The sequence below is a fragment of the Excalfactoria chinensis genome, chromosome 8 (genome assembly GCF_039878825.1).
Source record: "Excalfactoria chinensis isolate bCotChi1 chromosome 8, bCotChi1.hap2, whole genome shotgun sequence".
Taxonomy (NCBI): domain Eukaryota; kingdom Metazoa; phylum Chordata; class Aves; order Galliformes; family Phasianidae; genus Excalfactoria; species Excalfactoria chinensis.
This window is the reverse complement of record NC_092832.1, coordinates 18740740-18763702: the sequence shown is the minus strand read 5'-3', so window position 1 is coordinate 18763702 and position 22963 is coordinate 18740740. Positions and strand designations below refer to the sequence as shown.

Below are 22963 nucleotides of genomic sequence, written 5' to 3'. Positions count from 1 at the left end.
TTAGTCTAGAGATTGTCCATTTTGAAATTAGATTTATTACATGATCAGATTGAAAACAACATACAGGCTACCAAAGTCTTCATCCCGTGCTTGCATTAAAAATGAGCACAACTGCAGCTGTGTCTGACAACAGGAACCCAGTCAGAGAACGGAAGAACTGAGATGCATGGAAGCCTCTGGATATACCACCAGTCAGTTCAACCCCGGCTCAAAACACCAGGGAGAGAGGAGGAGCAAGCAGATTGGATTCTACTTCTGACAGTGCTGACTCTGGGCATCTGAGGAGGCTGCTGAAGGAGAAAGGTCTCCTAGAAGACCAGCCATGGGCAGAAACATTACTGCAGTCAGCTGCTCCACAAAGAACACAGTCACCTTTTTATACCCTATAAAAAAAATAATCACTGGCTCACCAAGCTCATTCTGAATTAAGAGCAAGCCACGATTATGTCGTACTAAAACTGCTTTTTGTGGCTCTGACCTGAACCAGTCGTGGATGGATGCTCCATGAAGACTGAAGTGAGGTCTGTGCCTGCAGCACGGCAGCTAATGGACCTAACGAAGGGCCATAGGAGCTCCCAGGGGTGTGCTGAGGCTGATTTCCTATTGAACATATGCCAGAAGCTCCTGACTAGCTGATACTCCAGCAGCACTTTGTCCTCACTGGAATGATGCTGTAATAGGGATAAATTATGCTTCTAAAAAAACAAGCCACTGGAGAAAATTATTATCAGTCAAGTTCAAACTACCAGAAACTGAAAGCAAATGTACCTTTGAGACAGCTGCTCTGAAAAGAGCTTTTATGGCTACCTGTCATACTCCAAGCCATAAACCCAGTGTTCTTTTGACAAGTCAAATAATATAGATCCCCACCTCCAAACATCAGGATCACCGATCTTAGAAGTTCACAGACAGGAGCCAGAATGCAGTTCAGTCACTGCACTGGGATAAAGTATGTTCACATTTGAACGATGCAGCACAGGAACTGACAGGACACTTGGGAAGGCCCTTGTCTCGGAGTGCACGATGGCAGCTGTTTCCAACACAGTGCAGCCAGCTGACAAGAACAAAGTCTGGAGCCTGCAGGAAACACAGCAGAACAAAGCTCCAGCTCCAGAACAAAGGCTACGCTTAGAAGCTCTTGAAAGTCATTCAGTACTGTTAGAACTGGATAGCAAAACCTGCTGCAATTGAACAGCAGCACTCCAAACAAATCCAGCTGTTTTGTAGTTTGCTATCCGTGTAGGATGAAGCTGTTTAGTGCCAGGTGTTTGTAGCACAGGTAACACACAGCACCTAAAAGGTGCATCTGAGCAATGTGGCAGTTTGAGAAGAATGCCTGAACGCAGGCATCCTTTTACCTTGAGGAAAAACAGCAGACAGTAAGAGGAATATGTTCTTCAGTAATATGCAGACAGCATTCAGCCTACTTGAAGTTAATACCAGATCTTATTCGGATATGCTGAAAGAACAGAGGCAAGTTTGTTGGGATCCTGCCACCTCTTCTCCATGTTTGCTAATAGCACATCACCTCAGAGAGGCTTAGGTACAGGCTAAGATGTCAAAGTGCAATCCTGCTTCCATTGTCTGGGCCAGAGCAACTGCAGCTACTAGACTCTGGCTGTAATGCATCCTAGTTTTATCAAGTCAGCTATTCCATTCATCAGAAAGCAATTTAATACCCTGAGACCAGGAGTTTAGGGGCATGGCATATTAAAAAAAAAAGAAACAAGGAGAAAGACACAGAGGAAAGCTGCCATCTCCTTTCAGGACCTGTTCAAGCCTTCCAATACTGATGAACAAGGTATTCCGCCACAAAAATGGAATGAGGGGATCCGTAGAAAATTGTGGTTGTGCAAATCTTTGCTACTCCTACCAGCCTCCTGACCCTATAAAAACGTAGGGATAAGTAACATTTTCCTTATAAAAGTTGTAGTTTATTTCTTTTCTGGTCAAGAGCTGTATCACTACACAAGACTACATTTTATTGCTCATCACAGACTGACGCACCAGGATTTCAGAAGAGTTTGGTTTATAGCGTTCGTATGTAAGAAAAGGAAAAAAAGTTACAAACCCAGTTTGTGCAGATACACACTGCTAAGTCCCTATAGAAGCAGGGATGCATTAGGTCTGTTTCACTAGAAAATTCTCCTCTTTTAACTACTTCTGGAGAACGTTACTTTATTTTTCTTCAGCAGAAAAGTCATCCCGTCATCCTATGCAAAAAGGAAGGTGGCCAATCTGCTCCACGGCCCCAGAACCCTTTCCTACAGAATGGGAAAGGAACAAATATGTACATGGCTCCTGCTGTGGCATGTCAATGCTTAAACTGCTCGGAGCAAGCTGGCACACCTTCAAAGTGCACTTACTACCCAGCTTCATTCATGTTCCTGTTGCTGAGGTAGCAAGTCCTCACCAACACAACTGAGACGTGCCTGACTTATGCTTTATGAAAACGCTGTGGTAACCTTTGCTAGACAGCAACGTGGCAGCACTCCTACTTGAGAAGACCACCACACGGCTCCTCAGTAATACATACAGTTCAGTGCATGTTTGATCTGTCACAAGCCCAACAGCTTGTGGCTACATAAAGGCCAGTGCTGCCACAGAAGAGGTACAGCATTCCTTCAGGTGCCACTGCCTTGTCATACTCAACACTGTGATGCTTAGATTTCAAAGGGGAAGAGTTAGAACTCCATCCCTTTGCTCATTATTGCATTAGTTGGAGTGGGAAGAGACTCAGGAGAAACTCTTGGGTGCTGAATGTCTATTGGGAGGTGAATGCTTAATCTTGTTAGAAGGCTGCACTGTGCAGGGCTCCAGACAGATTTTTGTGTTTTGTTGGTTGTTTTTTTTTATACCGAGGCACATATAGTTAAGAGTAATTAAATCAAAACGAGCATTGGAACAAAAATATTAAATGGTTAAATAATCTGTCCAATAGGTTCAGTTTCACATTTCACCTGTTCACATGAGCACCTCCTGTCTGCTTGGATCTGAACAGCCTACAGCCCAACCATCAGAAAGAAGGTGCTGAGAAACAAGAGTCTGAAGCTGCTTACAACAACAACAAAAGGATATAAATATAAAAAGAGGTTCGATATCAAGCACCATTAATACTGCCTGCTCAAGCCCAGGTGTAGCCACCAGGGAGACTTTCAAAATCAGGAACGTTATTCGATTAAAACAACAGACTTTGTACTATTCTGCAGCTGCCGAGATTCCTGGCTACAACTCCCAGAAGAGTTTTCCACCTGTCATAATAGTCTCTAAAAGAAAAGCAAGATGGCTCAACGAGATGAAAGCAGCACCCTCTCAAGCTGGCTTATTCAGTAAAGACACGACTTCAGACCAGGAGGCCACAGGCATCAGCTTCAGCAAATGGGATCTGTTTCACTATCCAACAGCTGCCTTTCAGCTACTGCAGAGCATCAGCTTTATAACTTCCCTTAAAAAAACAAAACAAAACAAAACACCCTGGATTTGAAGCATCCAAATATGGCCTGTTGTACTGGAGCGTTTAAATCCTTGGGGGAGGTGGGCATCTTCTTCCTCTGCCACAGGCAGTGCTTACTCCATGATGGCCCGGTACAAGGCAGGTTCAATGTAATCTTCCCGGTAGCGTGAATTGATCACTCTTTGTCTCTTCCTCTCTTGCCTGACCTCCTTCTCTGCGAAGATCTCTGTGAAGCGCATATCTGAAGCTACAGACTAAAGGAAAAGCAGAATTAGTCACCAGAACACAGCCCAAATCCCCACCTCCACATTCTCCTTTTGTGTGAAAAATAGGACCAAGATGGGACCTTGGAAACATTCAGACCTCTTCCCAAAAATGACCTCTTGGGTTTCTGTGCACAAGAAAAACATTTAAGAAACTGGTTTTAAAAGTCTGGGTATAATTTTCCTTGAGCTGCAACCAGAGACCTAAGGAGTCACAGGTTTCAAATGTAACTGAGTAGATAATTTAAGTTCACAGTCGCTTTCTTAAATGAATAAACACACTAATGTTTCAACTTCCATGCAATCTAGTGTGCTTTGTGATTCATCATGTAGGCGGGTTTAAATGGCTGGTCACAGGAATCAGCTATTGCATGCTTTCTAAAACCTCTGGCACACTGCGTGCCTCCCAGCAGGTTCTGCAGGACCATGCCATAAAACCAGATACCCAGCACACAGACCCTAGTTACAATTTGCACAGTCAGAAGCACAAAGCAGTGGAACAGGGACACAGAGAAGCTGTGGGATCTCTATCCTGGAAGAGAATTAAAATTGAACTGGAGGGAGCCCTTAACAACTTCACCCACCTTCCAAGTTCAATCTGCTTCGAACAAGTGATTGGAGTGACCCCGTGCTACAAATTCACATTATTTGTGGATAAAGAATAGAAGTTTTTCTCTCTATATCCCCAACCTCCAGCTCTCCTTTTGTAGCCTGACCAAGCCACCAAGCTTTCCAACAGCTCAGCAGAAAATCAAGCTGCAATCTATTGCTGCTGTGCACTCAGCTTGCTTTTCAAGGACAAATTATGAACAAATGAACTTATTTAGTAAATACCCATACCCTGTTTACCTACCAGCCTTGATTTGACTCTTTTAGGAAGCTCCTCTTCCAAAGTGTACACATCGTCCCTTTTCACCATCAGTTGTGACCCATCCTCAAATTCCACCTAAAAGAAAAACAGAAATTGTTCTGCTACAAGCCTCAGAAATCAGCACCCTTCCACAGCTGCTCTTGCCTTCTCCTCCCTGCAGAAGTCTCCCACGAAAGCCAAGTGGTAAAAAGTAATTTCATATGATACACAGGCAGGTATGTACACTGGAAGACACTTTAACCAAAACCTCACCAACCCCATGACAGTAAAAGTAGCCAAGACAGTTCTGTGACATTCTTTTAACGCTCAACAAAACACTCTGCTTGATCACTTGAACGTTATCGCCTTCTTAGCATTCACTCTTTTGGAAGTGTGTGAGGCATAATGCACTCACAGCAAGCAGCAAAAACACTGTAAGACTTCTAGATTAAGCTAGAGGAACTGAGTCTGCTCAAGAAAAGAGTCCTTTTCAGAAGCTGAGACTTTCAAGTAGGTAGCCAGATATAAGCAGAGCTGCAAGTAACCGCTTTGCTGTTAACTCCAGCAGCTGTTCCTAGCAACTGGCACTGCTGAAAACACTGAGCAGCTGCTTCTCAAGCATTTAAGCATGACCCTCCTACAGTTCTGCTCATTTTGCTAGTGGCTCTGTTTACTAACTTCTTGCAAGCAATTAATTTACAGACAGTACTGTACCTGGTACATCTGGATGGCATGTGACGCAACAAACTTGGCTCCGTAAACCTGTCCATCTGTCCATCTCACCTGCACAACTTCACCTTCAGCTGGAGGACCCAACTGAAGACAGTCTCGACTCTGCAGCACAAAGAGAGATAAGAAGAAGAGTAAAGTTTCCCTATCTGAAGATTCAGCAACACACAGGGGAATCTACGCTAGTCACATCAGGCACATTACACAAGCACTCCAACAACTACTCCATTTCAGGGACTGAGGAATATCTAAGCCATCGGACCTAAACCATGACTGTGGGCCTGACTTCAGCAACACTTCATGCAAGAATAGCATAAAAGTAATAGTGAAGTTCCCTTTGGACTTATCATTAAGCAACTCAAGATTAGCTGCACTCTATTACATCTGTTCTTCAGTTAATGTAAGTCAGTCTCACGTAACACCTGAGATGCAGCACATCTCAATCACAACATGGCCTGGGTTTTGAGCACGTAATAAATCCCATCCTGAGCCAGCTTCACAGTGGCAAGAATTCATTCACGTTATGCTCCCTCTACTGGAGCTAGGCACTCAGTGCACAACGAAACATACCACAATGTCCTCTGGATACAGGTTATCACTGAAGGAACCATCATCGAAGTTGACCTCATAGAACGTCTCTTTCGCGAGGCTGACCACTTCACATTGATAGAAGCGACCATTCTTGTGCTTGCTGATGACGATTTGCCCTGGTGACAGATCCTGGAGTGCAGCCTTTGCTCGCTGAGAAGAAAAAAGCACTTTTTAAGCACAATGACAAAATAAAGAATGCGTTGAAGCCCACAGCTCTGATGTTGGCAGACAAAGTAGCAAAATATTTTATATTTTAGCCCAAGTGAGTACCTACAAACACCATCAGCAGCATTTTTAGCTAAGTTCTAACTCTAGGTTTTAAGCATTTTAAATACTAACCTGTTAGCTACAGCTGCCCAGTCCTAATGCAAGCTACCTAGTAAATTAAGCTCTCATTCCTCAGTGCAACACAAGGCCTTCCCAGTCAACATTCTCTAATAGACTGTTGTGATTTTGAAAGCTAAACGGGCTACGCAAGAACTCTACAAACTAATAAATCACTTAAGCATGACATCCCATGACAACTCATGCAGCCTACTGGAGTCCCAGAACTAACACCTGCATATTAAACATCAAAGCATAAAAACACAATTATTCTTCATTATAACAGCCACAGGAGAAACGTACGCTCACAGTTCTCCTGGGCAGCAAACTAAAATACAATAAAGGACCTAGCTAATAGCCAAGATAGTTCAGAGCAGCAGCAAGACTGAGATCAGAATCCAAGATTGATATAATTAGATTATGCTGAACATATAAAAAGATCCAAGCTTTCAACAAACTTCCAATAGAGTTACACCATCTGAAGTTTTTCAGTCCCTTCAAGATACTGCAGTTCAAATCCTAGATGTCACTCACCTCTGCCTGAGATGGGGTCTTATGCCTGAAGCAGGTAATGAAGACAACAAATGGCCAGTCATCAGGCTGCATCATAACTCCTGCTGCTTGGGCACAGCTGACATGAAAGGACGTGGGACACCGACCGTGGGAGCACTGCACACAGCAACCTGCGATTCTCTTCCTTCGTTTTTTGCAGAAGATGCATTTCTGTGGACAGGAAACTAAAGGTTACTGGTTGGATTAGGTGCAAGTGCCTGATGCTGTGTCAGTCACCCTGAGAGAGCACTAATTTCTGATGGAAAGAAATAGAAAGCTAACAGCTTGACTTCAGGACAAGGCAAGAATTTGTCTGTGTAGGTAATTCCAGAGATAAATAATGTACTGTTAATATCTACCAGCTCAGCATGCACATGGCACGTGGCCTAAGAATTCCGGCACAAGGGGGTGCTGGATTAATCAGCCTAGAACGCTTAAAAGTTAACAGGGCCTTTCAGCCCTGGCTATTAAGTTACAAAAGACAAATAAAAGATTAGAATAACGGGCAAAGATCAAAGAAGACTGAGAATGAAAAGGAGAATCCAAATGGGACACGCAGTATCTTTCTAACAATAAACTACATTTCCTCCGATTCGCATTGCATACAAACAGTTGTATATTCTCTTATGGAAGACTAGTGCCCTCAGACAGAATTAGCAAGGAAAACCCAGCAGTGAAGCACGGGTGCTCCTTACCAGTCTGAAGCGTTGCAGGGGGATCTTGCCGACATCTACAGGACTGCGCTCTGCGATGTTCACAAACTTTGCTTCCAGTACACCTACAGCACACATGACGTGAACCCACCTGTCAGGACAGAAGAGTTGAGGGAAGAGAGACTGAGTACAAACCCCACAGCGTCTTCCATTGGACTAGAGTAAGTAAATGCAGTTCTGATGAAGACTACCACATAAACTTAGTTTCTGCTTCACTAGAGACTGAGAACTAGCAGTGCAATCTTCCCTCCTACTACTTACACAAGTTTTCTTTATACTTCCAATCTACTACTACGCAGGTTAAATAGAATAGCTATTTAGTTTGACTTATGCTGGCTGCATACCTGCATTTTGAAAGCTTGCCTGATGTGTTTATTCCCTCTCAAACCTGCTTCATATTAACGGCTCAGTCACTCCTGAACTCATTTCAAGACAATGACCAAGAGGTTGAGGCCCCACAGTCTTCAAAAATGTTCTGGGTGGGATAAGTTTCAGTTATGATGCTCCTGGACTGTACCACTGTTAGTTTGCACCAAATAACTTCATTCATCACACAAAAGGACGCAGGGCAAACAGCTGCACCTGGTATACTTGCTACAGAGAAACCCTAAATTTCAACACATTACACTCATTGAAACTGTAGGTGTCCGGTGTCTCCATCACCAATGCATTTCAAAACAAAATCTTCTCTGAGATTGCACTCAGACACATTACTTCGTCAGAAACCTCTTCTTTGATTTTTATGTGGTACATTACACCTCTGTAATTCAGTCACTCTACAACATCAAATGCAGATGTTTGTTTTGCTAGCCTCGCATCATCTACTGTGGAACTGAGCTGCTCCCTGAAGATCAAAAAAAAGCTGGAACACTCACTTGTCATCATTGGCTCTTTGCAGTGCTCCTCCTCGTAATGAGCACAAACAGCAGTCCTGTCACAAGGAGAAAACATTAGCTGGAAGAATGAAGTATGGAGCAGTGCACTTGATAAAAACTTTCTCATCAAAATGCATATCCAGACAAAAAATTGCTTCACTGCCAGAAGAGAGTTAAATGCCTTGGACAGCTCAGCCCCTTAGCTCTCAAAAGTTGCTGCAATTACAGCAACAGATGTAAACTTCACATTTGGCAAAGGCAGAGCCTGAAGTTCTTGCTATAGATTCCTTTTACAAACACAATACCCAATATCCCCCAAGGACGTTTAAATGGATGTGAAAGAAACATGAGTAAATACAATTCCAAAGGTCAAACTGTTCTGCTTATCTAGAGCCTATGCAGCTTGCCAAAGGCAACATTTTCTTCTTGTCTTTTTCACCAGTGCACAGCTCAGTAGCTCTTGACAGAAGTTACTTTCTCTAACTGCCATATCGTACCCTGAGGACTAAGCTACTCCCACATTGATACACTGACTCTAGACATTGGCAGCTTTGCACATGCTGAAACAATTACATGCCTTCTTTACACACAAGAGTTAAAACAACTGTAACACCATGGAATAAACTTTGTTGGAAGTTCCCAGATATACTGCACTCCATGTGGAGAATCTCAGAATGAACTTTACCTCTTCTAAGGCATTTTCTGTACACCTGGAGCACATCCAGTCTTCAGTGGCCTTGTCAGGAGATACACCATAACAACCTAGAACAGACACATCTCAGTTACAAGCTTACCTTCCCCTACCACTCACAAGTAAACTAACAGTAAAAATCAAGAAGACACAAGATAATGCTGTGTATTTCATGTTGTTCATACAGCCAGCTCCACACCTGCAAACAGGTACTGCTCAGATAATGGCAGGACTTGGTCTACTTGTACATTAAGGGACTGGTAGAACTTACTGGGATGTGCAGACTAAACCCAGAACACTAGAGTTGAGTCTAGTTGCACTCACTTGCATGAACACAGACTTGGCAGTTCCTGCAGGTGATGAGTACGCTGGTTCCATCTTCCTCTAAGTAAGGGGTCGAAAGATTGAGATCAGTGCTGCAACCAGTTGTAGTAAAGCACATTTCAGGAATCAGGGGCTTGGTTCGGATCTTCCCATCTGCGGCACCCGGAGTTACTTCAGAGTTCTGACTGCTGCCTCCACACTCTGCCTATAAGGGATGCACATGAAATTTATGTTTCACAAGCAAAACTACCTTCACTCAACCATCATTCCATACATAAATCTACCTATAAAGAAAAAGGCACCGAAAGATGAAACAGCAGATTTGGTGGAAATTAATTTGTTGAAATCCTTAGTAGATGGAACATGAAAATTAAATTATTAGTGGCTAAATGCATTGCATCCCTCTGATTAAAAAAAACAACAGGCATGGAAAACTGCATCTTTTCTAAGGGAAAGTCCTCATAGAATCACATAGCCCACCTCAGGCTCAAAGGAAAAACAACTCCGCTGCATCCACCACTCCATAATGCTGCTGCCCAACAATGTTTATTCATCTTTAGTATTGAAAGATTATGATCACAGATAAACACTTGTTGCAATTCCCATTACTTTTTCACAGTTCAGTTCTAAACAAGTGTAATAGGCTTGAAACTAATTTGTTCCAGAGAAAAAAGGAAGACTAATAACAGTTTCACAGTTGAAGCTTAGAAAGCTTTCAGGCTAAACTTTTCTATTTATTCATTTAAACCGATGTCACACCAATCATCAATTACATGCAAAGTTTACTGAGATATGACTCCATTCAGGCATTCTAACAGCTAAAAAGGGATCAAACTTCTTCTCTGAAAAAATATTTCAAGCTATCCTTTGTACCACCTCACAGGCCACCACAGCAGTAGACTGTCTAATTATCAGGATGCATAGTAGCAGAATGAACCTACACTGTCCCTCCTGTATGAAAAATGCATGAAAATCTAAGACGAAGCAACCAAGGTAAGAAGCACAGATGGAACTGTTTCCAGCAAGCCTTCTTTATTCAGCTTCTGTAACAGATTTGCACTGCATGTCAAACAGAGGAAACTTTTAAGAAAGCTGAAGAAAATAAGTATGATTTTTGTTTTTCTTTGTTTTAAATAAAGCAGCTAAGTACTTTTCTTCTTCACAAAGGAAAAAGTAGTATTTGTCTGGCATTTTGTTTCATTTTTTATCTGTATGGGTGAGTGAAGTGAATTACCAGACTTGCTATAGACTTAAAGTTTGAACAAAGATTACAACTGCAGCTCCATTCTTGGAGCAGTCTCCCCTTTTACTGCCTGACAGATTCACATGAGAACTTGCAGCTAGACTTTTCTGCTTACTAGCACCTGGAACTTAAAGAACCTAGCAGACAACCTATTCAGCTACCTCTACTATAACATTAACAAACCTGGACAACATACCTGATACGTCTGGAAGAGCATACAAACAGCACAGTAAGGAGACTGCTGAGCCATGGTCCGATTATACTCTTTTTCAGCCTCAAAATTTGGTGGTCGATTCTGCCAGAGCTGGCTAAGTGGCTTGGCCCAAGCTTCTGTCTCCTCAGCTTCTTCTTCAGGAGTTAGTTGCTCTGATGCCTCTGCAAAAAGAGAGTATTAGTCAGGGACTGTGGGTTGTTACACCAATATCCTTCTTGCAAAAAAAACAACCAAATAAAGCAAGAAGTTAGGAATGGAGATGACAGAAGGACTGGAATAAGTTAAATTTGCAGAAGGATGATGGGAGCTAGTAACACAGCCTCATTTTTAAGCTGCATTTATTAATCAAGCAACTATGCAGCAGATATAAGACAGGATTATTGGCAAAGAACAGCATCACTTCCAAAGAACATCAAGATTAAGGCTGTTAGCCAAAGAATATATCTATTTTATCTTTTAAATGATGAATATTTACACCAATTACTGGAATGCTCTAGAACTGGCTCAAATTATGGAACAGCCTAGGGTATTACTTTAATTCTCCTTTCAGAGCTGTAACTTTCCAGGAAGTAGTATAGCAAAGAAGGAAGTCACTCTTAGGGAGGAAAGATTAATGATGCAAACACAAGAACGAGGCAAGCACCTCATCTGTGATGCAGAAGTGTAACCTACACTGTCCACCAGAGCTGTGGCCCACTCTTAACTTTCCCAAATAGCACAGGGCTTACCATCATCACTAATGCAGTCTTTGACCAAGAGTGGGTGGTGGCGTGGGAGCTTACTCAATGGTTGGCGACGACCCTTGGCCTTCTTACTTTCCTTCATTGACTGTATGTATTCCTTTGTTACCTGGACAAGGAGAAGCAGTTCAGCAGTCAAGCTAGCACATGTCCTTTTGAACTCTATAAGAAACTAGTCTGAACTTAAGAAACCTCCACCAAATGCCCATATGCTTCCACAATTTTATTTCTAACCATTTTCAGATGTAAACCTGGCCAAGACTGTAGAAGAACTGCTTGCACCACTTCTGCTAAGGAAAAATACGCAGCAGAACTGGGTGTATGTTGATTATTCAATTATGTACGTGCTCTGAGTCATTCAGAGACTTCACACAGGTCCCATTGTGGCTTTTAAAAAAAGTCTGCTTATGTAAGAATGGTGTTAAAAATGAAAACAGAAAAAAGACAAACTGAATGGTTGAACTCAGCAGGGCTGCAATAAGAAGTTTTGAGCCTTCTGGAAAAGCCAAGAAGGCTGTATGCCAACTTGGAATCTCTAAGTTAAAAAAGAGTGAAGAGCTCACTCAAACTAACAGGCTTATTTTAAGGGGAAGGAAAGAAACTTTCACCCCATCTGATTGTTACTTGTGTTGGTGTCTTCCCAGACAGATTGGAAGGAGGAGACTACAACAATAGTTACTTCTACCCAAAGCCTTATATAAAAAACGAGTGACACACACTTACAAAATTACTACTAACCTGACAAGTAAGGCAATAAAGGCAATGATTTTAACAGCCCATAACAGTAAGCCACTCAAGAGATAAGAACATCCTTTCTTTGAATCTGTCATTCCTTTAAAAGTAGAAGCAAATCTTAGATTAAATGCAACTTCTATCTCAATAAATGCATTTTCTTTTTATATAACAAGCTGGGAAAGAGCAAAACCAATCATAATCTCTGCTCTCCTACGTAGAGTTGGCTACAAGAGTTCTCGGAAACAAACATGCTTTTGTTCAACTGTAAATTAACACTCCCAGTTACTGCCTAATGGAAAATTTGTTTTAAAATACACTATACTGGGGAAAGCCATCTACACCCGTTCAGAATTTGTTTTCCCTGTATGTATTATGAAGTGGAAACATCAGCATTAGCAACTCTGCATCTTTAGTCTAAGTATACGTGAGAACTCCCCTCATTTTCAGTTTTATCAATAGATTAGCCAAGCTGCTGTTCCATTCCTGCAATTCCTGAATTGTGAAGACCCAATCGTTACCAGCCTCCCACCACTTCAACTCGGACTTAGAGGAAAACAAAGTTATCTGAGAAGACAAAAACCACTGGTAGTATTTTAACCCACAGTAGCCTTCTTTTGGTTTGTCTAATGAAGGATTCATTACACATTCAAATGTACGCTTACCCCACCCAGTCATTTTTGTTCCATCATCTCTTTCTAAAAGAGGACACATGCCCACACATGCAATTTTATGAAAACATCAAACAAATGAATGTGCTCATAATAAAGGCTCTACCAAAAGTGAATCAACTCCAGTCCAATCAGGGGTCTGTTACCATAAACGGATCTGGATCAGCCCGTAACACTACCACCATCTCAAAGCCACCAAGCTACCCTTTCCCTTAAGGCACTTCAATAATTTAGAGATGATCTCAAAACAAGTTATCTCCTTGTTTTCTAGAAGAGTAAAGAAGGTAAGATGCTCATCTTTGTTTCTTGTCATATTGTAAAACAGAATAACAACCAAGCAACCTACTACACAAACAGGAATGGAATGAAAATGTAATCTGCACAGGTAGAAGCTTTGTGGCAGCAAACCTATGACCACACATTGCAGCTCTCAAGCTTTCAGTACTCGTGCCATTCATACCTCTGCCAGTTCTTGTTCACTCACACTGGCTGTAGCGCTGGCTTTCTTTCCTGAAGTCTGTTCATTGTCAGATCCGCTGGCATCCCCTCTAGCATAGCTATGCACTGTAAGCACCCCAGCTGGCCCAGGTAGAGTTCTTTTTGGCAACAGATCAGTTGACTCTGAGTCTGAAGACCCAGAATATGCTGGTGAGCTGGGCTGAACACTGGAAGGTGCGCTCTGCTTTGAAGTGGGCAAAACTGAAGCAGAATTTGAAGCATGCGAAATGGAGAGATCCAACACAGCTGCCTCTTGCTCTTCCTCTTCTTCCTCCTCAAGCTTCACTGCTTTCAGTTCTTCAGATTTAGCTATGCCCACACGATCTACAAGAAAGGATATATTGACTTATTTTAAAGTCTGGAAAGCAGAGAGAACAGCTCACTACGACTTGCACTAAGTCAAATAGGAAAGCAGACTAGACAAAAAAAATATATGTGATGCGAAATCATGTAAACAGTAGATCATTAATTCAAACATCAATAAAGAATAACCTATGCACCTGCTCATTGCTACTTACAGTAGAGCAACTAGGGTATATCAAAGAACAGTCAGAAGGTGGGCTCAAAACAAACAGAAATATATGGTCCCTTATATAATGTAACTGAACACTGTAACTCCTGGCCACCTAAGGCTGAGAGCTTACAAGGGAGACCTAATAGGGAAAACAAACAAAGAAAACAACAACACCAAACAAATAAAGGATTATTAAATACAAGTTGCAAATGGAGGGAAAACAGAATATGAAACAGAAGCATCATATGTATTTACACTCTTCTTGTATTGTTCCATAGGCACCCCGATCTTTCCTATCCAAGAGGGTATAACTGTCCTGCTACAAGCTGTATTTGCTTCTGACATACTAATTACAAAATTATACATCTGCACAGTGTATCAGAGCCATACTACCAGGCAGTATGTATGAACAGTTCACACTGTACAACAGTGATATACAGAGGACTGCACACTACTGACATGTCCGATATGTTTCCGCAAGCTGGCAGAAAAATAAATTAATAAATAGATAAATACTGCCTTTTAATTCATCTGAAAGAAACCACCCCTATGACCTACCTTCATTCGAGCAGCCGTGGGATGGCTCCCTACACATTTATTTTTCCCAAAGATTTTTTTCCAAGTGTCATTCTCACTGGGGAGTTATTTACACGTAGGTCACAAAAGCCAACAAATCAAACTATGCTTGTCTCATTTATGCGAAGTGCCAACGACTCAAATAGTGCCAGCCACATCTAACTAAAAAGCACAATCAAAAAATCATTCCAGCTACACTCTTCGGTCTTGAAAATTAAATGACAATTATCTTGCATCTCATGGCAGTAAATGTCTGATGTGCTTTCTGTGACTCTACCACATTAGTATGTGCTTTGTTATTATTTTCTGGACGTGACAACAACCTACCTACCAGCCTGCTGTGAGACAGAGACACAGAGTGTTCAGCAGCCTCTGTCTCTGAAGACTGAAACACTTGGTCCTGCAGTACCAGGATAAAGCTTGACCCAGTTACCTGGAACCTTGTGCCCCTGCTCACTCTGCTGTGTAACTTCTCCCATAGCTTTCTCACAAAGTTCTGCAGCATCCGCTTCGTCCTGCACAGAACTCAGCTCCTCTTTGGGGAAGGCCTCGCTCTCACTCACTTCCTGAGGTACTTCCAGGCACACTCTGTGCCTTTTTGTTCCTATGCGATGCTTGGGCACACTGCAGAAGACAAATTCATGCCAGGTTACCAAACACATCACAGGTTTGCTCAATTTCTGTCTAGATACACAAAATACAGCCTGCTTTGGATCATGTGGTTTTATGGGACAGTATCTTGTGAGCTGAATCATTTCTAAATCATTACCTGTTAACTGTACACGAGGCAGTTACGTTCTAGCCAGATAGTCTTTACCTTAAAAGCAAAACAAGCAAACAAAGCTTCAAGAGTATTAGCTGACACTGGCTGGAAAAGACCTAACTGCAAAACATAAGGTGCTTAGACCAACACAGTCTTCAGCAATTGAGACTACCAAAATTTGCTAGCAAGTACCATCTCACGATCACAATGCACTGCCTTTTTCTTCTGACCTTTAAATGTACAGTGCACTTTGGACACACCCAGACAAAGATGAAGGACTATCTTCCCAGCCAGTGCATTTTCCATCTATCACCATCATCAACTTGAATCAAAACAATAATAAAAGAATAAAAAAAGAATAAGATATTTTCCCAAAAAGAAAACAAACAAACGGCTAACTTTAACTGCTATTGTTCTGTGGGAATGCCAAACAAATTGCATCAAGATCCAGTTGCTAAGCACTAAAGTAGAGGAGCAGAGGACTGTGTGCAGCACTACCTTTTTGTCTCATCCCCGTCCACTTCCTCTTTACATGCTTCTCCTGTTTCCATATCCTCAGCATATTGCCTCCCACTCTTGACCTTCTGCATGAGATCCCCTTTAAGGAACTCAGCTGCTTCTGGTGTTGGAAGAGCATGGTCAATGACAGTCACATCCTTCCCAGCTTTCCAAAGCTTGTAACGGTCTGGCTGGTACTTCCTCACAAACACATCCATGGAGATCTTCACCATGTCCTTTCGACACGAGCACTGCAGTCACAGAAAATATTTAAGTAAGGCTACATACTGAACAATTTTACTCTGCGCTCCTATACCAGTTTGCTTTCAGAAGCTTAAATAAATAAGGAAGACCCCAAAAGCTGCACGTATTCAAGCCTCAAAACTTTCATGACCATATCCTACAAAAACAAAACAGCATAGGCACTAAAGACTGGGCAGAGAAATCAGCAACAACGAGATGGAAGAAGATGCTGCCACAGCAGCAAAGAAACAAAGCCAACCAACTCATTTAAAGAGTTGCTGGTAGAAGGTGGCACTCTTAAAAATCCACAAGCTCGCACAAAAACAGCCACTAACACCAGAGGTTATAACAAGGAAGTCTACCTATTGCAGCAGAGGATCCTCTTATCTGGGCAGAGTTACAACTAGTGTTTGAAAGCTTTTACTTCAATATAGTTTCTGAAAACATAACCCACATTTGCAAGGCATCTCTGCATGGACACGATACTATGCAATCAAGATGCTTCTTTGAAGAGACACTAGTTAGCCACCTGCATTCTCCAAAGCCTCACTTGATCTATATAATGATTAAAAACCAACCAACCAGCCACCATAAACATGCTTTATGATAAAGGGACAGTAGGCTGACTGGAGACAGTTACCTTACCAGAAAGCAAAAGCACTGAATTCACTTAGAACAAACATCAGGGGCTCAACAAACAGCAGAGCATGAGGCATTGCATTAAGGTACACAACAAATGGCAACAAACCACTTACCAGTACAGACTGCTTCCCATACTCAATCCACCGAAGAGTAGCAAAATTGGTGGATTCAGCACAGTTAAATCCATGATTAAAACCAGCATGATAACTATAAGGAAAAGTTATCATGAACTCTCCTGCCTCCTGCGTCACCTAGAAGACGATTGAGACATCACATTGTTATTTGAAGCTTAAGAGTTTACTTGGTGAATCCAAGTAAAAAGAGTTCCTGTACTCCTCATGCAACATATCTGAATCTCCTACCCACACATGCTAAGTGGATTTGCTTGCTGCAATGCTAAGACTTGACACTCATTGCCATTATCCCCCTATTTGCCCAAAGGATCTGTTTACTAGAAAGCAATACTCTCATCAGTTTTTACTAAAACACAACAGGATGGATCAAAATAGCACAGAAGTACCCATACATACGAAACACTCTGTGATAAGCCATCTGGAGTTCATAAAGACACTCATTTGTATTTACTGCAGGTTTGCCTAGAGTGCCTAATGCCAACTAAAATATTTATTCACCTTGGAAATTTATTACTGTTCTCACTTGAGTACAGCTCTCAGTCAGTTCCCTACATGTCCCTGCTGCCTAGCAAAGTTCTGAGCAGCCCTTCAGCAGTCCCCATAGATCTAAAGGGTTTCTGAATAAGGCCTGAAAGACAACTGTGTGGTGGGAAGGAGGGAGCAGAGGCAGCAGATTATCAGCGTAAGAATTCTAAAATTATAAACGCCATGAAAAAAAGTACATGGGAAACAAGTGATACTTTGAGAAGGCAGATCACGAAAAAAAAAAAAAAAAACAACCAAAGGGAATCGGTCTTAAGATCAAAGATAAAAAAAATTATCTTCGATGAGTGTGCAGCCAAGCAGGGAAGTTAAACTAACACACAACATTGCGTATAATTTCTCACAACCTCCTCTAGATCCCAACTGCTCGATAAACAAAGGTAGAATGGAAAGGCATTGCTACGTGGCCTTCCTGCTCCTATTTTCCTTTCTAAGCACCAACTGGTGGTTGCTGTTAAAGATGAGACAGGGATGTGTGAACCTTTTGACTGAGCTAACGTAAGTGCAATTACTGTTCTACACCTTATCAAATGGGATGCCATATTTCTTCAGAATTGATGGAGAAATCAAGGTCATCTTGTGACGGAGAAATGCTTCACAGCTCTGGGCACTTCCTGGAAAGAATCCTGTTTAAAATAAAGGAAAGATATGATGTTACCATTCTGTGCTGTGAACTGGACTTCTTTTTCAGTAATTTTTAGGTTAAATTCACTGTCTGAATAGCGTTTTCCCTAGGCCTGCAAGTATGGCCAACTTACTAGAAGGACATGAGTTTGCACTCTGATGAAAAAGGAGATGCCTTTATCAGATCTCCATTTGAAAGACAATCAGAAAGACCACATGCAGAAGGATCTTCCCTTGGCTAAAACCTTCCAGATCTAACAATCAATAGTTCTCATTAGAATTTTTACAGACCACAACTTCATTATTTGTAATGTGATATTTTTCTTGAGTGTACACTGAAAACAAATGGAAGTAATCCCACCTGTATCCTGAAATAAATTATCACTTCACTCATGCCAGCTTGTGCTCACAAATGTTACAGGCACATCATACTCTGAAACCTGTAGGGTCTCTACGTCCCACAATCTACACAAGACGGGACATAAAAGAATGGCACAGTTACCTTTGGCAAGTCTCTCCAGTCGCTTGCCATGTTCTGGAGGGATTGAGTACCTGCATTCAGAAGAACAAGTTTGTTAAGTTCAGTTGACACGACAGAATCTCATCTCCACGCTTTCTCTTTCAAAGTTTGATGATACAGAGCTAAAAAATCTTTATCAAGGAATTTCACCTCCCTCCCCTAGGAAAACTGAGAGAAAGATGACTTCTGTGGACTTCTGCTTGGCAACCAAGGAAGCAATAAATCCAGTTCATTTAGTTAGCATATCTGTGCAGCAAGGCACGAAGGAAAAACACTTAGTGACCTGATTTCACAGGAACACAACCACTAGTACACCCAGTATAAGGAGAAGTCCAAAGTAAAACAGAAAACAGAATAATATCTTCCAGGTGCTCAGACCAAGACTGGACTAAATCAGGCACAGTGCCACATCCTCCACCTGCATAACTTGGATCATGTTTGGTAGTACTACGTCTCTGTACACACCTTTTTATGTGTGCCACGAAACTCCACGTTGGTTTGGCTACAGTAACTAAAACCGCTTAGATTTCCTTTGATCTGGGACAGAGCACTATAACCCGCTGACTAAATCAGATCAAGGCATCAGCAATGTTAACTTTTTCCACTTACTACTGTAAAAGAAACAACAGCCAAAAGGCTTCATTTGACTCAACTACTCTGTTTTCTATTCCCATGCCATTGCCACCGCATGGGGTTGCTCGCTGCTCACATGGTGCTAGCTATTATTTCTGACTACAGTTGTATTAAAGGGCAGCCAAAAAGACTAGTTTCCAACAAAACTGCCATGGAAACAATTGTTGAAATTGTTTGAGAAATTCACTTGTGAACAGAAGGGAATGATTCACTCTTCAAATGCAACTCATACTAAAGAAGAATTCAGGAATCCTCACTAAAAGCCATCATGAAGGCTCTGACATGGGACAATCACACAGCAAAACCCACTACCCTGCTTTTACCTCTATGATAAGTAACTAGATTTCAAAGTTGGTTAAAAACAACAGGCGTATTACTTGTACCTGGTCACTGTAGAGCTCGGGAAATCACAAGCAAGATTTCCAGCCCTATCACACTAGAGAGTGTCCAGCTTACATTACAATTCTGAAGAGCTCTTTGCATCAGAACAGCAATTAGGCTTCTGAGAAGATAACCAAACAAATTTTATGGAGACCATTTACTGGTTTCAGTTTCCTCACAGGTTTCTAATGCTTTTGTCACCAGATCTTACTGCACTGCAAGATAGCAGAGATAGTAATTCTCAACTCCCATAGAAAAAAAAAATAAATCAGAAAAGACAGGTGTCAAAGTGGTAAAGTTGCATCTAGAAGCTATCGCAGAAAACCTTACCATGACTTAGGCTCCCCAAAATGCAGGTAATTAATACTGTAGAGATCCATGTCCTCAGTATGCCAAGCAAATGAAGTTTTCCACATGCCAAAATAGAGGTAAGGAGTATTCACTCCTTCAATGGTTATGCCGCTCTCATTCTCCACAACATCCAGGATCGTGTTCAATCTGCCAATATTCCACGCATCCACATGCTGCAAAACACAAGTCTTGTGTTAAACACCCACTATGAAAAACTGAACCACACAACTAAAACGAGTCACAGAAAGTTATCAGTTATGCTTGTGATCAAGAGGCACATCATAACAAGTCATTTCCTGGCATAGCTCAAATTATCAGCTAGTTCACCTACACTAAGTTTCCCCACAGTGCAACCTTACATACCAATTCTCTACCAAACAGAGAAAGAAGTAACCAGTCAATACAGAAAGGATTAGCAGAAGAAAGTCACAAAGTCACAGACTTCACACAGTGCAGAACAATAGTGTAAGATGACAGCAGACCAAAACCTCTGGAAGAACACTGTTCATTGCAAACATCTTTTAAAAAGTTATAATTCAGGAGGCTAGTAACCAAACTGTGTAACCTTTTCAAATGCTTAGCATGTTAACACACACAATGACTACAGAACTGTCATATAAAAATAAAAGCACTAGAGAATACCAAAGCAGTGTGTGTTCACTGCTTAACATGCATCAGGATAAGACACCATAAAACATGAGAGTGGATCTCGCATTTTAGAAGTAAGCTGTACTACACAAAATCATAGAATGGCCTGGGTTGAAAAGGACCATAATGATCATCTAGATTCAACCCCCCTTCCCAAAGGCAGGGTCACCAAACACCAGACCAGGCTGCCCAGAGCCAGTGAAGTGTGAACAGTGCTCACAGTGGTGCCCCAGAACATCACCTCAAAAACCTTTTGTTAACTACCTGGTTTACATGGAAAGTGTTGCTGTCACTAGCTCTTTCTGACAAATGCAGTGCTGGCCTTGATAGAAGGCAGTACAACACACATAAGGATAAGTGCTACTTGAAAATCAAAGCAGTGCTTACCTTGTCATAAAGCGTGCCATTAACATCAGCACCATAGATGGGGGCATTGAACGTAAGGTTCTTCCAGTACTTCCTTTCAAGGTCTTCGAAGTCTGTGTAGCGGGGTGTGCAGTACCTTAAAAACATCAACCAAAGGCTCAGCGTTGCTACTTGAGGAGTTTATAACAAGGTTCTCCACCAATGAGAAAAAGAAAAACCACAAAAAAGACACAACAAAAATAGCAAACACCAGAGAGAGCCTTCCATCCCCTGAACAGCAGCCACTGCTCTGATCCCGAGGGACTCGGGAACAAAGGAAGAGAAGGAAAATGCTTTTCCCCTACTCTCAGTCTACTTTCAGTTTTGGTTAGCTCACTTCCCTCAGCTCAGAACAATTTCCCTTTCTACTGGGTCTGCTGCTACTTAGCGAAAGAGGACATGTTTGAAAGCAGAATAAAAACAAACCCAAAGTTTTAAGCACCTGGAAAGGAACGCCCATATTTTCCTACTCACTGCTAACGAACTAGCTGAGTTCACCTGTTCTGCATACAGTGAGCAACGAGCACAGTCTCTTCGGGATGAAAGGAGGGATCAAACCCAGTGCCGAACACATACAGGCCATGCAGACAATGACACACACGGCCCCAAGCAGTGGCTCACGGTGTCACCGTGCCGCCCCAGGGGCGCAGCGGCACTGCTCGGGATGCACACACAGCCCCAGGGATGCACACACAGCGCCAGCAGCTCCCCGCAGCCCGGCCCGCGCCTACTTGTCGCTGTTGGCGATCCGGCGGAACTCGCGCACCGTCATGGCCTTCTTCTGGATGTTGTACTGCGTGAAGAGCCCGGACTGCCCGGTTACCACCTGCTGGATGGGCGCGGGGATCACCAGCTCGTCGATGTCGTCGTAGCACTTCCGCGGCTTCCACTCCTTGGGGGGCACGATCTTGGGGGGAGACACCGGGACGAGGTCACGGCCCGGCCCTCCCTCCTCGCCCTCCCCCCCCCCCCACCACACAAAGCGCGGCCCCCCGCACCCCTCAGGGCCCGCTTCGCCCCGACGCACCTTGGCCAGCCCGGCGCGGTGCGCTCCCTGCGCCTCCACGTAGGCGATGTAGCGGCTGAAGTCCCGGAACTGCTCCATGGTGGGGCGGAAGGTCATGATGCGCGCGCTGGGGTTGAGGCTCTCCAGCTCCGAGGCCATGGTGCCGGGCCGCCGCTGCACGGAGGAAGGGGTTGGGGGGGAGGGGGCGTGGTCACAGCGCGCACTCCCCCACACCCCGCGAGGCCCCGCCCCGCCTCCTCCCGCTGCCCAATCGCCGCCGGGTCCGCACCGGCTCTGCCTTTCCATTGGCGGAGCGCACCCGCCCGTCAGAGGCTCCTTCCTCCTCGCGGCGCAGAGCTGCGCCGCTTCACGCCCCTCCCCCCAACCCCGGCCGGGCCGGGCCGGGCCGGGCCGGTCCCGACGCGGAGGGCTGCGAGTCCCCGCCCGGCGCGCTCACGTCAACTCCGCGTCCCGTTTCTTCGCCTCTTCCGCCCTCCCCCTGGCTCTCCGCCACGCCGCCGTATCCCTCCGCACTCCTCGCCCGGTGACTCCCGCAGGCCGCCGCCGACGCCACCGCGGCCGTTCCTCACGGCCCGAGCCCCGCCCTGCTTACAGGCCACGCCCCTTATCCACCGCCCTGCCGCCCCTCCTCCCGTGCCGCAGCCAATCGCTGCCCGCTCTCCCTTTGGCAGCCAATAGGAATTCGACGTCCAGTCGGGGCGGGCCAGCGAATCAGGAGGCCGGGAGAGGGGCGGTTGCTAGGCGGATGGTGGGCGGCAGCGGGCCGGACTGGAGGTTGTCGCTAGGGGGCGGTTGCTAAGGGGGGCCGCGGCCTACTCGAGGCGCCGGGCCTGGTCCCCGTGCCCAGCTTGCAGCCTGCAGCACGGCTACCCGAGTGGGCTCGGCTATGAGAAGAAAGAAAAAAAGTATCTCACTGCGAAACTGGAAACTTTGCAAATCAAAACGGCAACGTTGCTGAGAACAAGAAAAGCCAGAACTGCTGGGGAAGAAGTTGCTA

At 43.6% G+C, this 22963-nt stretch overlaps 1 protein-coding gene across 1 annotated transcript; it reads right to left on the bottom strand.

The window, feature by feature from the left end:
* Positions 1–14: 14 nt before the first annotated feature.
* On the bottom strand, positions 15–22545 carry KDM4A (lysine demethylase 4A). The gene is made up of 22 exons (XM_072343003.1): positions 22403–22545; positions 21967–22119; positions 21671–21846; positions 20922–21036; positions 19866–20059; positions 18504–18553; positions 17900–18003; positions 16814–16951; positions 15816–16066; positions 14988–15178; positions 13427–13788; positions 11552–11672; positions 10806–10984; positions 9367–9571; positions 9037–9113; positions 8352–8407; positions 7459–7567; positions 6746–6934; positions 5867–6037; positions 5282–5401; positions 4571–4663; positions 15–3708 (listed from the first exon to the last, which is right to left on the bottom strand). Exons 2-22 carry the CDS (start codon positions 22102–22104, stop codon positions 3568–3570), a joined length of 3180 nt encoding a protein of 1059 aa, XP_072199104.1. The 5' UTR covers positions 22105–22119; positions 22403–22545; the 3' UTR covers positions 15–3567.
* Positions 22546–22963: the final 418 nt, after the last annotated feature.